The sequence below is a fragment of the Rhinopithecus bieti genome, unplaced genomic scaffold (genome assembly GCF_001698545.2).
Source record: "Rhinopithecus bieti isolate Rb0 unplaced genomic scaffold, ASM169854v2 scaffold_110, whole genome shotgun sequence".
Taxonomy (NCBI): Eukaryota; Metazoa; Chordata; class Mammalia; order Primates; family Cercopithecidae; genus Rhinopithecus; species Rhinopithecus bieti.
In genome coordinates, this window is record NW_016803311.1 from 2,530,344 (window position 1) to 2,544,016 (window position 13,673).

The window sequence follows — 13,673 nt, forward strand, 5'->3', positions numbered from 1 at the left end:
TTTTGAGTTGAGATGGAGTTGAGAGTTCTAGAAAAATGGCAAAATACTGCAAAGGAGAGAGTGAGAGGGATCCCTGGATATCAGTGGAGGGTACTCTTGTGTACACATAGAGAACTGATTGGCATTTGTGTGTGGGGAGATTACCATCTAAGAGACATAGAGGAAACAGTGGCTGCTGTTAACTCAGGGCTACGATTATTGTCATGGGACATTGGGCGCAGTACTCAGAAAGGTCTTGCCTCAGTGTGGGGAAATAATTAGCCTTAGATTAAATACTGATTAATTTTATCCACATGATTTAACTGAATCCCAAAACAAAGCTCAGAAACACATACAGAAATAGAAGAATATCCAGTACACAAAAAGGTAAAATTTACAATGTCTGGCATCAAATAAAATTAAGCAAGAATGCAGAAAAGTAGAAAATTGTGATTCATAAGTAGAATAATCAACCAGTCAATCAACCCATAACTGACATTATGTTAAAATAGTTATTGTAACAATTTAAATGTATCAAATACATTTAAAGAGATAAGCAGAGGCATGGAAGATATGAAAACATCCAGATCAAACTTCTGCTGATTAAAACCACAATGTCTGGGATGAAAAATACACTAGATGAAATTAATAGTAGATTAGATATTGCCAAAGAAAAGGTTAATGAACCTGATGATACATTAATAGAAAGTGTCAAAAATAAAACACACAGAGAAAAGCATTTTGTAAAAACTGAAATAACATCAGAGAGTTGGATTACTTCAAGTGGTCAAATGTGCATGTCATTGGACCTTCTAAAGGAGAGGAGGAGTGAGGGATGGAAGTATTTGAAAAATAATGGCTGAAAATTTTCTAATTTTATGCAATCCAAGAAGGTCAATAAGCCTCAAGAACAAGAAAATAATAAAATCAAGATAGGTGTGAATCAATTTGGTCCAAAGCACTAACAAAGAGAAAAATGTTAGAAGCCGCCAGAGAGAAAAGACGCAGAATATACAGTGGAACAAAGATAAGAATTACAACAAATTTTATATCAAAAAACTGTGCAAGCTAGAATTCAGTGGAATGTCTTAAAATAATTAAAAGAAACGTGGCAACTTGGGATTCAATATACAGTGAAAATATCTTTCAAGAATAAAAACAAGCATACAAAACTTAAAGAATCTTGCAGACCTGAACTATAAGAAATGTTAAAGGAAGTTCTCAGGCAGAAAGGAAATGACACCACATGGAAAGAAGAATGAAGAAAACAGGAAATGAAAACTACATGGGTAAATATATGAGATCTTTTCTTTCTTTTCTTTTTTATTTTTCTCTAGAGACAGAGTCTCACTCTGTTTCCCAGGCTGGAGTGCACGGGTATGGTCATGGCTACTGACATTACAGGTGTGGGCCACTGTGCCTGGCCTGGGATATTTTCTTATTATCTAAACTTTAAAAGAAATTATTAAAATTATTTAAAGCATGAATAATAAACATGTAGCGTGGAACCTATAACAAACCATAGAAGTAAAAATATAACATATGTAGAAGTAAAAAAATAATTGGATTGTTTAGACTATTTACATATAATGTGATTATTGATATAGTTAGGTCTATAAACTATTATTGACAGTTTTGCCAATTGTTTTTTATTTGTCCCTTTTGTTTTCTCTTTTCCTTTCCCTCCTTTTTTCTCTTCTTCTAGATTATCTTGATTCAGAAACGTTTTTGACTTTGATGCATAAGGATGAAAAAACAAATGAAGTGAGCCCTGTATTTGCCACAATTTGAAATTGTGAAATAGGAAACAGGAAGGTCCTGGAAAAAACATACCAGATTCCATTCACGGATTCCAAAGTAGAGAGGGTTTAGAGAATTTATGGCTGGGTGAGTGCTTTCTAAACTTCCTTCTTTTCATGTAGTTATTTTTCTAATCAATACTAGATATGAGATGAATAGAATCTCCTATTTTGGGTAAGGTGGGCCATGATTTAAATATCTCAGTATTTTCCCAAAAGAAACCAGATTTGCAAGTGAAAGTATCACAACAGAAGTTTATTATGGAACAATCACATATGTTGACTCTCCTTTGACCCTCACTGCAGTGCACTTTCATTACTTATCAATGTGGGGGGTGGGAAAAAGGGGTGCAGCCAGACAAGAGAATATACAGGAAACAAGCATTGTATATGAGTCTATGTATTTCAGTAATGCTGCTACAAGGGGATACAAAATCAGGTGCCAGACTCCAGAAAAAAGGAGATTTTTTCTTCCCCCAATCTCATTTGGCCCCTCGGCGCTCCCTGAAGTAGCGATTATAGGCAGCATTGTATCCATAAACCATGGCATAGCGTTCGCAAAGTCTGTAGTCATCACAGGCTTCCCTGTTGAGCTCGTGGACAGGCTTAGAGCGTTCTCGGATCCTAGAAAGTGGAAAAAGAGGCCAAAATTGAGAAACATAAAGTGGAAAAATAAGAAAATGGAAAAGAAGAAGAAAATATTGGGGAGACGTTCTCTCCATGCCCACCTATATTAAGAGATATTTAAGGAACAGGGAGAGGCCAAGTGTGGTGGCTGAGGCCCGTAATCCCAGCATTTTGGGAGGCTGAGGCGGGCGGATTGCTTGAGGTCAGAAGTTTAAGACCAGCCCGGCCAACATGACGAAACCCCGTCTTTACTAAAAATACAAAAGTAGCTGGACATGGTAGCACGTGCCTGTAATCCCAGCTACCTGGGAGGCTGAGGCACGAGATAGTGCCACTACAATCCAGCCTGGGCAACAGAGTGAGACTCTGTCTCAGAAAAACAAACCAACCAACCAAAAAAACCAGGGAGGGAAGGCAGAACAGGGGATTTTTTTTTTTTTTTAATGACAATAGAAGTTTTCTTTCTGTCCTCCTTTCTCTCCTCCTTCCCTCTCCTTTCCAGATCTTTCCCCAAATAGTTTTCTAATAATTCAGTTGTTTTCTGAATATTGTTTTTAAGTTTTTTATTTTAAAGTACAATTAGGAATAATGTATATGATGAAAAACCTGTTTCCCACTCCAATTCAGATCTGTGATCTACACTGGGAAAAATGAGCGCTCCTCATGAAGTTTCTTACCTCTCTTGGACTTTAGCTCTCCATCTCTGCTGAGGGGATATGAAGGTATTTGCATTTCTCCTGTTAATGAAGGGATCTTGGAATAGAAAATAAATGCAGTTTTAGTGACATATAACTGAAAATATTTCCATGAATATTCCTCGACCCAAATATATTTGTTAGTACCTTAACTTCTGCAACTCATAAACAGAGATTGGCAAAAATTAAAGGAGGATATAAAGTAGATTTCATTAACTTCCTGATCAAATGAAATCAGTAATCAATCTATGAGTCTTAGAGACTTGTCATATGGACTTTGTTGGTTTTGCCTTTGGACGATCACTTTGCTTTTCTTAATCTCCGTATTTCTACTTGGTAGGTTTTAAATTCCTTTTGAGGAGAAATTCTCTGTCCTGAGGATTTATGAAGCATAACTCTAGATTGCTGGTACATGAACAGTTTAAACACTATAAAAATAATGAATAAATTAAAAACAAGAGTGATGTGCCATTTCCTCACATGTTCAGTCTTTATAAATCCAGCTATTCAATAACATTCAGCTGGCTGGGTATGCTGGCTCACGCCTGTAATCCCGGCACTTTGGGAGGCGGTGGTGAGTGGATCACTTGAAGTCAGGAGTTCGAGACCAGCCTGGACAACATGGTGAAACCCTGTCTCTACTAAAAATACAAAAATTAGCCAGGCATGGTGTCATGCACCAGCTACTCGGGAGGCTAAGGCATGATAATTGCCTGAACTTGGGAGGTGGAGCTTGCAGTGAGCCGAGATCACGCCACTGCACTCCAGCCTGGGCGACAGTGAGACGCCATCTCAAAACAAAACAAAAAAAACAAAAAAGCCAAAAACCCAAAAAAACAAAACAGCACTCAGCTTAACGTGGCGCCTGTGGTCTCCCAGCTGACTTGGCGTCCAACTCTGTGCTTTACCATTTGTCATTACTCCTCGTTTTCCATCTGTGCAGTTGACATGGTGCCAATTTAAAATTTTCAAATGAGATTTTATGGCTTCTGAATATGTTGCCTGTAGCTTAAATCCCATATTGCATTACTTCAAGCTTAAAAAATTGCTCCTTTGGCAATTTTTATAGTCATTAGATTTAAACATTTACTTTAGTTTTCAAAAGAGGCCCCCCTTTCCCTCCCTGTTATATATCTTACCATCTTGTTTATTTAAAATAGGGAGAGGTTCTTTAATGTAAGAGATTTAAATATTCACTTACTAAGTTCATAAGATTCCATGCTTTCATGCGATTCTGGAATTAAAAAAAAATCAATATATCACCGTTTAGCAGTGATTCCTTATATCATTATTTATCAGTTTAGACACTGTAATAGTTTAAATTAAAGAGTGTAAAAATGTGAAGAATGTATTTAGCAGTGTGGTTATTACAAATTTCAGGAATTTGGGATTTATGAGGTTTTTCTCTAGCTCTGGCCTTGCTGTGGATATCTCTATATTTTAGTTTCTCTGATGTTGAAGAAGGGAGTGGCCATTTTCAGCTAAAATTTCCCAAGGGCTATGACGTCTTCAGACAAGCAAAATAAGACACTTTAAGTGCTGTACAGAAGTCTCCAGAGAACTTTCTTCTCTGGATTATTCAGAGCCTGTTTGAGAACAGGGTCAAAAAGGATTAAGAAGGATCCAGAAGACAGCCAGGTTTCTCCAGGCAAGAGAACTACAGGGCAGCTGCTCTGCTGGGCTTACTAGGACAGGTTTCTAAGAGGGTTCCGAAAGCCTCTTAAGAACCTGTGTTAAATTGGCAGCCACAGAAACCACTGGCTCCAGCTGACAGCTCACCCTGGGCATGATGCCAGTTCAGAGAGAGAACTGAAATGATATCAAAGCAGAAGTTTTCTTCTTTCTGCCACTCTCCTGAGCACAGCAGGTAAATTTTGGAATAAGAGGCTTCTATTAATATTTGCCAGCAAGTGAATTTTCTTCAAAAGTTAAAAAGGAGGTGAAGAAATCAAATCCTCTGATATAGAAAATTTGTGAATACAAGAGTGAGAAGCATAATCTTTGTTTGTTAATGTGATTTAAATTTAAAAACAGTGAAAATATCCACGTAATTGAAGCAAAAGACTGAAATAAGTAAATAACTTTGCTTCAGATTTCCTTTTATAAGCTTTGAACAAATGCAGGTATATTTAACAACATATAGAAAACAGGCAAAATTTATTTTCTGACAACAGAAGTTATGAAAATGATTATTTTCTAAAATTCTTTTGATGTAAAACTTTATTTTAAAAATTAATCAGCTGAACAACATAGTAAGTTCATGATATTGTCCAGTCCCTAGAAAGGGTTGTACTTAATACTTCACATGAAAATTGATTTTCTCAAAGGCAAGTGGTTTAAACAATACCCTTAACCCATTGATACCAAAGTCTAAATAAATATCCTTAAAAACGAGGATGCAGGGCGCTGGGAAATTTGATACCTTCTTTCTGAAATATCTGAGTTTCTAGATATATAGAGACTTACCACTGAACGGGTTTGCCTGTTAAGTTGCACAAGACTCTGGATATTTAGGATATAAAAAAAGACTTAATAGAACAGATCAGTTTCCGTGGAGACTGGGAAATGTGAAAGTAATGGTACTTTAAGATTATAACAGAGAAAGGGGGAAGAAGAGGAGGAGGGAGAGGAAAAATAGAAGTAAGCCAAAGTCAGAGACAGAAAAGTAAATACAGAGATATGGGAGAAAAGTTTCTCACCATAACACGAAGTTACCACCGCTAAGGTGGCCAGGATGGTGAGAAGGACCAGGCTCTTCATGGTCTCGTCCTGCAGGTCAGTCTCAGGGTCTTGTGTAGCAGCAGTAGGGAGAGAGGCTCCTACAGGATGTTAGTGGAAGGCTGTGAGGTTTTTATAAGAACCAGAGCAGTTGGGAGGGGAAGAACCAGTGGGAGAGGGCTGGAGAAGGTGGGGAAGGGTTGGCACTGAACTAGCATTGGAACTTTTCCCAAACAGTCATTCCTTCCAGATATTATCTACTCTGAGTGGGCAGTTTTCCCTCACTCCTGGACCTGACTGTGCTACAGCAGGATGCTGCTCTGGTGCAGAAGTTGTGGCCATCGTATGCTTGGGGACAGACCTGGACAAAAGCCCACAGAGGGAGTTACCACGAACACATGATCTACCCTCCTGGCCAGGCCTTTTGGGTTTGGTCCACAGACAGAGCCCTAGTGTTCTGTTTGTTACCCTGATTGATTGATGAGAGGTTTTGGCGGGGAGAAAGGACTTCACTTTCTTTTCTTTTCTTCTTTTTAACCTTTGCCTCTTCTTCTAGGAGGACTTCACTTTCTATGCTGATTATAATTTAGACATCTTCCCAGTAGGGCTGAATCCTAGACCAGTCTATCAATCCCAGACTAATCAGGCATTCGACTGGGGATATGCATCTTTGGCATTTTTCCAAGGGTTCAGCAGGGTGGAGATAGCCAATGACCCATGAGTTCTGTTTCCTTAATCAACACCATTGTAACTTGCCCATCCAGTTTTGTGACATTAGTTCAAACCTGTACCCTAGTCCTCTCTTAGGCAGCGAATCAGTGGTGGAAAGTGCAGCAAGGATAAGAGGGCACTGTTCTCTCATTCCTGAGGGCATTATCTTGATAATTAACTAACTTGATAGACTTTTTAGTGAGTGGCAGATGTGCTAGGTGTTGTGGGGAATGTACAGACAAACAAGACACCTCCCTAAGGAGGTAAGTAATAGCTGCTTACTATTCACTTTGCTCGTTCACTGTAATGTATCCTCAAGCATAGGTTTTCACTACACCGTCAGGCCCAGAAGTACTAGCTTATTTTCCCACAGGAGGATTTCAGTTTGATGCCGCTGGTTATCTTGTATAGAGAGCTCTTTTTTTTTCTTCATTTTCTTCCCCTTCTTTTGCAATCACAAAATCTGTCCTACCAGATGTGCCTCTGTTGCTTGGGAACCCAATAGTTTTCTTTGCAGACAACAGACTTAAATCACAGAGCAGCAGATTGTAGAAGAGCTGCAGCTTCAGGACCTCTGACTCTTGAACTGCAACAGCAATAGGGCTGGGTTGGGGGTGGGGTGGATGTATCTTTCCATACTGATGTATTTCAAGGAGCAGTGATGAACTAGGTGGAGCCTCATGCTTCATTCTTTTTGTCTCATTGGGATGGAGTTTCCCTCCCACCCTCCGTCCTGTGAAGAGCTTTTATAAATATTAATAGAGTCCGCATTAAAAGAAATAGCTCCTTTGAAATCTGAAAGATTGAGTTCTGAGGGATCACTAAAATTCAAGTTTTCCCTCCAAAACCTAAGAAATAGATTCTCTGTGAGAAAATCTTAAAGAAAATCTCAGAAAGAAGACCATATATGTTCATCCTTGATAAATTCAACCGTCACAATTTCCACTAATGAGATTGGCAGTTGTTCCACTCTTGAAACCACAACCTACCCTGAGTGTTAGTTTCAGTGTCCGTCTTGCAAGATGAATCACCTGAATCATTACACGATCAATGAATAATTTAAAGTGCGAAAGCCAGTTCACTACATTGCATGATTTTGAGGGAACAAACTAGCCATAGATAAAAGTTTTGCATGTACTTAGCTTAGTAATTAATCCCCAATTAATATAACATCAAACAAGTTGAGTTCCAATGTTTCACCCTTAAAGTGAGTAGTCTACTCTCCCCATCCCCACTCCATCTCCAGAATTAAAGAGAAATCTTCCCATGTTCCTGCTATAAATATGTGCTTTGCAATGTAAATTAGCTCTGTCTTTTCTAGCCAAGTTATAGATGACTCCTCTATCCCCAAGGTCAAATGGCAACTACAATCTTTCAGCCTCTGACATCACAATTGTTAGGTTATTTTTACACTCCCAGAAACTAAACTTGAAAATCCTACACTTCTCATTTCAACTTAAGCTTCACTTTTTGTTCACCTTAAATCACTGCTTCCACTGGGTTCCCTAAACTTAAGCATTTCTCTTTATCGTCTTGGTTTTTGTAAGACTGACTTTCTTTTGGGAGCTGTGTCTCTTCGGTCCTTCATCTGCCTTTCCTGTCCATTGCTCTCCATTTATTTCTGGGTTCTTCTCTGCAAAATCCCATTTATATATGATCTGCAAAAATTACTAACGTGTGAGAATCCAGAGCCCTTCTTTTTCTCTTCTGTCACCTTACTCCCCATTTCAAAGACAACTTTGTGAATGCCAACTCCAGTCATATGTTTTTATGATGAGGACTTGGACTAACTCATAAAGCAGGGATGGGAGCTTTGCATTAGAAAGGACCAAGATAGACTAATCTGAGAGAAGACAGAAGAAAAGAATGGAGGTAGGAAAAAAAAAACGGAGAAGGGGAAATGAGAAGAGCCTTACCAATTTGGTTTGCTGGGTGAGTTTTAGGTAGAGACTGAGTGACAGAGAAAAACGGGGGCAGTTGGAGAAGGTGAGACGTATTAAAAGCAAGACATGGGAACAGAGACATAAAAGCTGCTTTGGTTAGGAATAGCATCGTTTGAGATTGCAGAACTCTGTCTGAAAATTTTCAGAAAATATTGAAATTTAAACAAATTAATTTTGCCAGCTAGTTTGCATTTTCTTAATTGGGATATCTTGTCAAGATGAGACCACATGAAACTCTAAATTCTAGTTAGAGTTTAGATAATTATGAAAGACACTTATATAGACATTTTCCCTTAACAAAAAGAAGTGTTATTCAGAGGAGAGAATATTTTAAGATACTCCCAGAAGTGATAACAGAAATATGAGACAGTGATATGATTGCCAGTTTTTAAAAATGTATAGGAATCTCCTCATGTGAGGGTTGGCAACGTGGGAACTGAAGCAAGAGAAGCCATGGAGTAATACAGATCTCCTATTGCACCTACTCTCAGGCAGAAAAGAGAAGAATGACCATGCCTGTCAGGGCCAGAAGGAGCTTCATGATTTCATAATTCTCCCATCCATCCATCCATCCATCCATCCATCCATCCATCCATCCAGTTATCTGTCTAGCCAACAAGTGTACTAAGCATTTACTGCGTGTCAACTCTAGGCTGGAAATACAGTAGAGAAAAATACAGATATGGGCCCTATCCTCATGCATCAAGTGTGCTCTTTGAACACAAATTTAATAGTGGCTCCTCTTATTTAAAAAATTGTTAGGCAGCCAACTGGCCTTAAAGGACAGTAAGTGATGAGCTTTCTCACTGGGTTGACCTTTCTTATGGGCACTCAGGAGTATCTCTGTTTCCAAAGCATCAAGAAAGGTGCTAATGACCAACTCAGATAATTCTGAATTTAGGCAGGGAATGCAGGAGAGGAACATTGGCAGAGCTGCTGAAAATTACTGTGGGGAGAAGCTTCTCAGAAAAGTGTATTTGCCCAAGAATATACCAAAATAGTTATCCCTGTCACATGGTATTTCTGTGACTAAAATAACGGCACAGAGGTAGTAAGTGTAATATATTTCCCTATCAATTCTACCTCCTTCTCTTTCTGTCCTTGCTTATCCTTTAACTAACTCTTTTTCAGATGGCTAGGCATTTTGTCTCTTTGAGGAATTTTCCTGGCTCCAGTCAGATTTCTTTTTCTTTTTTGCTGTTCCATGAAATTCAGCTTTATTTACTGAATTTTGATTTTATAATTTTTTTTTTGAACTGGCGACACTAAAGTCCTTGCCTTTGCCATTAAAGGAAAAACACAAATGAAAGAAGAGTTAGGAAGAAGCAGCCCTGAACACAAAAACAGAAATCACTCTCTAGGACATCAAAGGACAATGAACTGGGAGACAGAAGCCCGGCCAATGTCGTGGGACAGTGCCATGCTCTTAGTTCTTTTTTTTTTAAGGGAAGCCCCTTGAGAGGATTCTGTGTGTCAGATTCCTTAACTGATGTAACTTCCTAGGCACAGACAGAATCCTTCTTTCCTTTCCTTAGTTTGTCTTAGTTAAACTAAGTGAGAATAAATGTTTGTCAAACTCAGGCATGGGAGGAGCATCTGGGGACTTATGGGCTGAAACTTCCAGGGAAAGCTGGAGATACCTGATTATTAAACAAAATAAAGGTGGAGAAGTCTGAGAGGTGGAGAGCTTTTGGCTTGGAATGGCTGGGATTTTTTTTTCCCTCCCCTATCAATTATTTCCTCCACCTTTTCCTTCTTAAGAAAAGCTTCAATTTTAAATAAGATAGCAAATATTAAATAAAATTATACATCTATCCAAGTGCTATTATCATATATCAAATGCTTGCTATATATTAGATGCTCTTATAATCACTTTTTATTTGTTATTTGCTTCTCATAATAATCCTATAAGTTAAGTATAATGACCTACATCTCATATATAAGAAAATAGAAGCTCAAAGAGGTAAAATAGTTTATCCAAGGTCACACAACAACTAAATGTCAAAGACAGGATCAAAACACAGGACTGTTTGATGTCAAATCATATGTTTTTAATAACAATACAATCATGCAAGATCCCTCCAGGTTCCGACACCTGCTTAAATAATTTTGTGATTGCATCTTACAGGGTCCCTTGAGTTTCCAATTTCATAGCTAGAGACAAAATTACACAAAATTAAGATATATGCATTTAAAATGATACTTTTGTCAATATCCTTTAAAATAGTGCAATACGAATTAAAGATCTACATACACTTAAGCCCAGTAAGTCAAATGACTTATAAAAACGGAGACAGGGATAGGTTTAGTATTGGATCCTAAGTCCCCTGTTTCTCTCTCCAGTACACTGCACACTACACATCTGCCCAAACAAGCTGCAACTCAAATATGGTACTTTCCAAAACCTTTCAGCTTCCTTCAGGAATCACCAAGTCTCACGCAGTCTGTGAACGCTGATGTTTGCTGTCATCTGGTTTGGTGTATTTGACATATTAAGAATGTCGTCTTTCAGTACCCACAAGGCCAATTTCTATAGTTACTTAGACCACTCCCCCCTCCCCACCCCAGAAAAGTGGAAATCTCGGCTTAATTTATAAAATGCTCTGTCAACTCAAAGCAAAATAGAGAGCAGGTTCTATGTCTCCTGTCTTGACTAAAGATGAAGATGTTTTGACTAAAGGCTGGCTATTTATTCATCAGACTCTTGCTGCCTTTTCTGGATGAGGTGCGATCAAGAGAAAGTCCGAGGAATTTCTCCTGCAGTACCATGGTCTCAGCTGGAAAGGAAGGCGCCCTTTTATATTTGTTCTACCGTCATCCCACACTTTGGGATATCCTCATAATCTCCTTTCATTATTTCAAATCACCAAAATAAAAATACTCCTTTTTATATTCAGGACATTTACAACCCCAAGAAATGGAGTCAAGTAACTTGCAGGAATTGCAGGGGATATTGGTTATTGGCAGAAACAGGATCTTAAAGGTAGGATTGGTGAGGAGAGGGGATACGAGAACAATGACATGATGTCTCTAGGAGTGAGATGGAAGCAGAGTGGGATTATGTTTACCACATGTGAAGACATGAAAGGAATAGAGAGAATGATAGCTTAATTCACCAAATCACAGTACCCAAGAACTTGATACCACTGGTATGAGTTATAAGAAGCAGTTTTAGGGAAGATAGAAGTAATGCTTTAAACAACAGAGAATAATTTTTAAAAGTTAAGTAAACATAACATTCGTTACCAAATGAAGTTAAAAATAGTCGATGATAACTTTTAACGCTGACATGAGAAATGAAAATATGCTATCTTTGAAATCGTTTAGTCAGAGGTACGTATCTGAATGGACCCCGTGTCTAACCTAAGGGTACTTCCTTGAAATGGAAATTTAAATCTTACTTAGGGTGATTTTAAGTTTAGGTAATAAATTAACTAGAAGAATATCTGGTAGCCATATGAGTCAAATCTGCCATGTTCCTTCCATATTCCAGCCTGCACCCAGTTCATCTGTTCTGTTGCTCTCTAAAAACAATAACAACAACAAAAAAGCAGATGGTGGAGGGGAGTGAGTATTCCCCAGCTTCCCTTCATCTGGGTATTCTCTCCATACTTTTGGTAGCTACTCTAACAAATAATCATCACATAATCTTGATAGGACTCTAAAGACAGGCTCTGTAGAAGCTGGCCAAAGGATGTAGTTTTTAGGATAAGAAAGCCTGGATTTGACTTCAAGCTCTGTTGCCTTTTCTTTTCTTTTCTTTTTTTTCTTTTGAGATGGAGTCTTGCTCTGTCGCCAAGGCTGGAGTGCAGTGGCACAATCTCTGCTCCTTGCAACCTCCACCTCCCAGGTTCGATTCTCCTGCTTCAGCCTGCCTAGTAGCTGGGACTATAGGCACGTGCCACCAACCCCAGCTAATTTTTTGTATTTTTTAGTAGAGACGGGGTTTCACCACGTTGGCCAGGCTGGTCTGAAACTCCTGGCCTCAAGTGATCCGCCTGCCTTGGTCTCCCAAAGTGCTGGGATTACAGACGTGAGCCACTGAGCCTGGCCTCTGCTGCTTATTCTGCGTGTGGTATTTGATATGTTGTTTAAGATCCTGAGCCTCGGTGACACAGGTAGGGATTATAAGTGTCTGCAACATAGTAGGTGTGCTCACTAAATGTTAGGGGACTCTAACTCAGAAGACTGTTAGATGAATTGAATAAGGCAATACCTGCAGAGCTCCTAGCTTAATTGCCTACATACATGTCATGCCATGGAGCACACACACACACAATAGTGTGGTTCAACTCCACTGGTCTAGTGTTGCTTCCACTTTCCCCCGGTATCAAGGGAATAGATTGCTGAAAACCAAAGCAGAGGAGAGAATGCAAAACATGGGAGGGATTGAATCAGCAAGGCCTTGTCCAGTGGGAACCGTGGAACTGGCTGAAGCTCAGCGTAGTTCTGATATGGCCACCCAATGGCTGGGTTCCTGTTGAGCGAGCCATTTGTCTTTTTTTTTTTTTTTTTTTTTTTGGCATTTGCCTTTTTAAACAGAAGAGCTGGAATAGACCTGTAAATTTTGTGTTTCTAAATTATTTCATCCCTGAAATGAATAAACCCGATAGAGAAATTATATAATTCAGCGTTTGAAGGAACACTTTGTTCTTAATGCAATTTTGCAAGTGTTTCTAGGGCTGATTGGTGTTTGGATGTCCAGCCCTCAGCCAACAAACCACTAGCAAGATGCCTTTTAAAAGCTGCATTCAAATAACTACCTGCCAAAAGGCCATGTCTGCTGTTGTTTCCCAGTTGTAGTCAAATAACTTAATTCGTTTGAGTTGGATGCTGATATACTTTGAAGTCCTTAGGAGAAGAAAGTCAATCTTTTCAGCCAGGATTTGGTCAGTGAGAGAAAACTGTCCCCCTCATGGAAGGGATCAGCAACTCGGCAACTCCTCTCCTTTGTCTCCCCGCCTAGTCATTGCAAACCATGGAAATGAAATTCACAAAAGGAAGTTTAGAGAGGACACAAAGGAAAAATGTCCAGGTTAACATGAGAGAGAGAAAAGCACAGGGAATGCCTTTCCTGACCAAGCTAAGAAGTGAACAGGCTGTGCAGTAAGAGACTGTTTCCACATCTGATTTCTCCCTGATGGAAAAAAATGCAGTGAAATGTTGGCTGGGCTGACTGTGGAAATCTATTTCAGCTCCGC

At 39.0% G+C, this 13,673-nt stretch overlaps 1 protein-coding gene across 2 annotated transcripts; it reads right to left on the bottom strand.

The window, feature by feature from the left end:
* Positions 1-2,013: 2,013 nt before the first annotated feature.
* On the bottom strand, positions 2,014-5,989 carry MGP (matrix Gla protein). 2 transcript variants are annotated; one of them, XM_017873608.1, is made up of 4 exons: positions 5,800-5,989; positions 4,302-4,334; positions 3,083-3,158; positions 2,014-2,402 (listed from the first exon to the last, which is right to left on the bottom strand). In XM_017873608.1, the coding sequence occupies exons 1-4, from the start codon at positions 5,858-5,860 to the stop codon at positions 2,261-2,263; spliced, it is 312 nt and encodes a 103-aa protein (XP_017729097.1). In that variant the 5' UTR covers positions 5,861-5,989; the 3' UTR covers positions 2,014-2,260. The 2 variants fall into 2 exon arrangements, with proteins under 2 accessions (XP_017729097.1, XP_017729103.1); XM_017873614.1 differs by lacking the exon at positions 4,302-4,334 and having other exon boundaries at positions 5,800-5,947.
* Between the last annotated feature and the right edge of the window lie 7,684 nt (positions 5,990-13,673).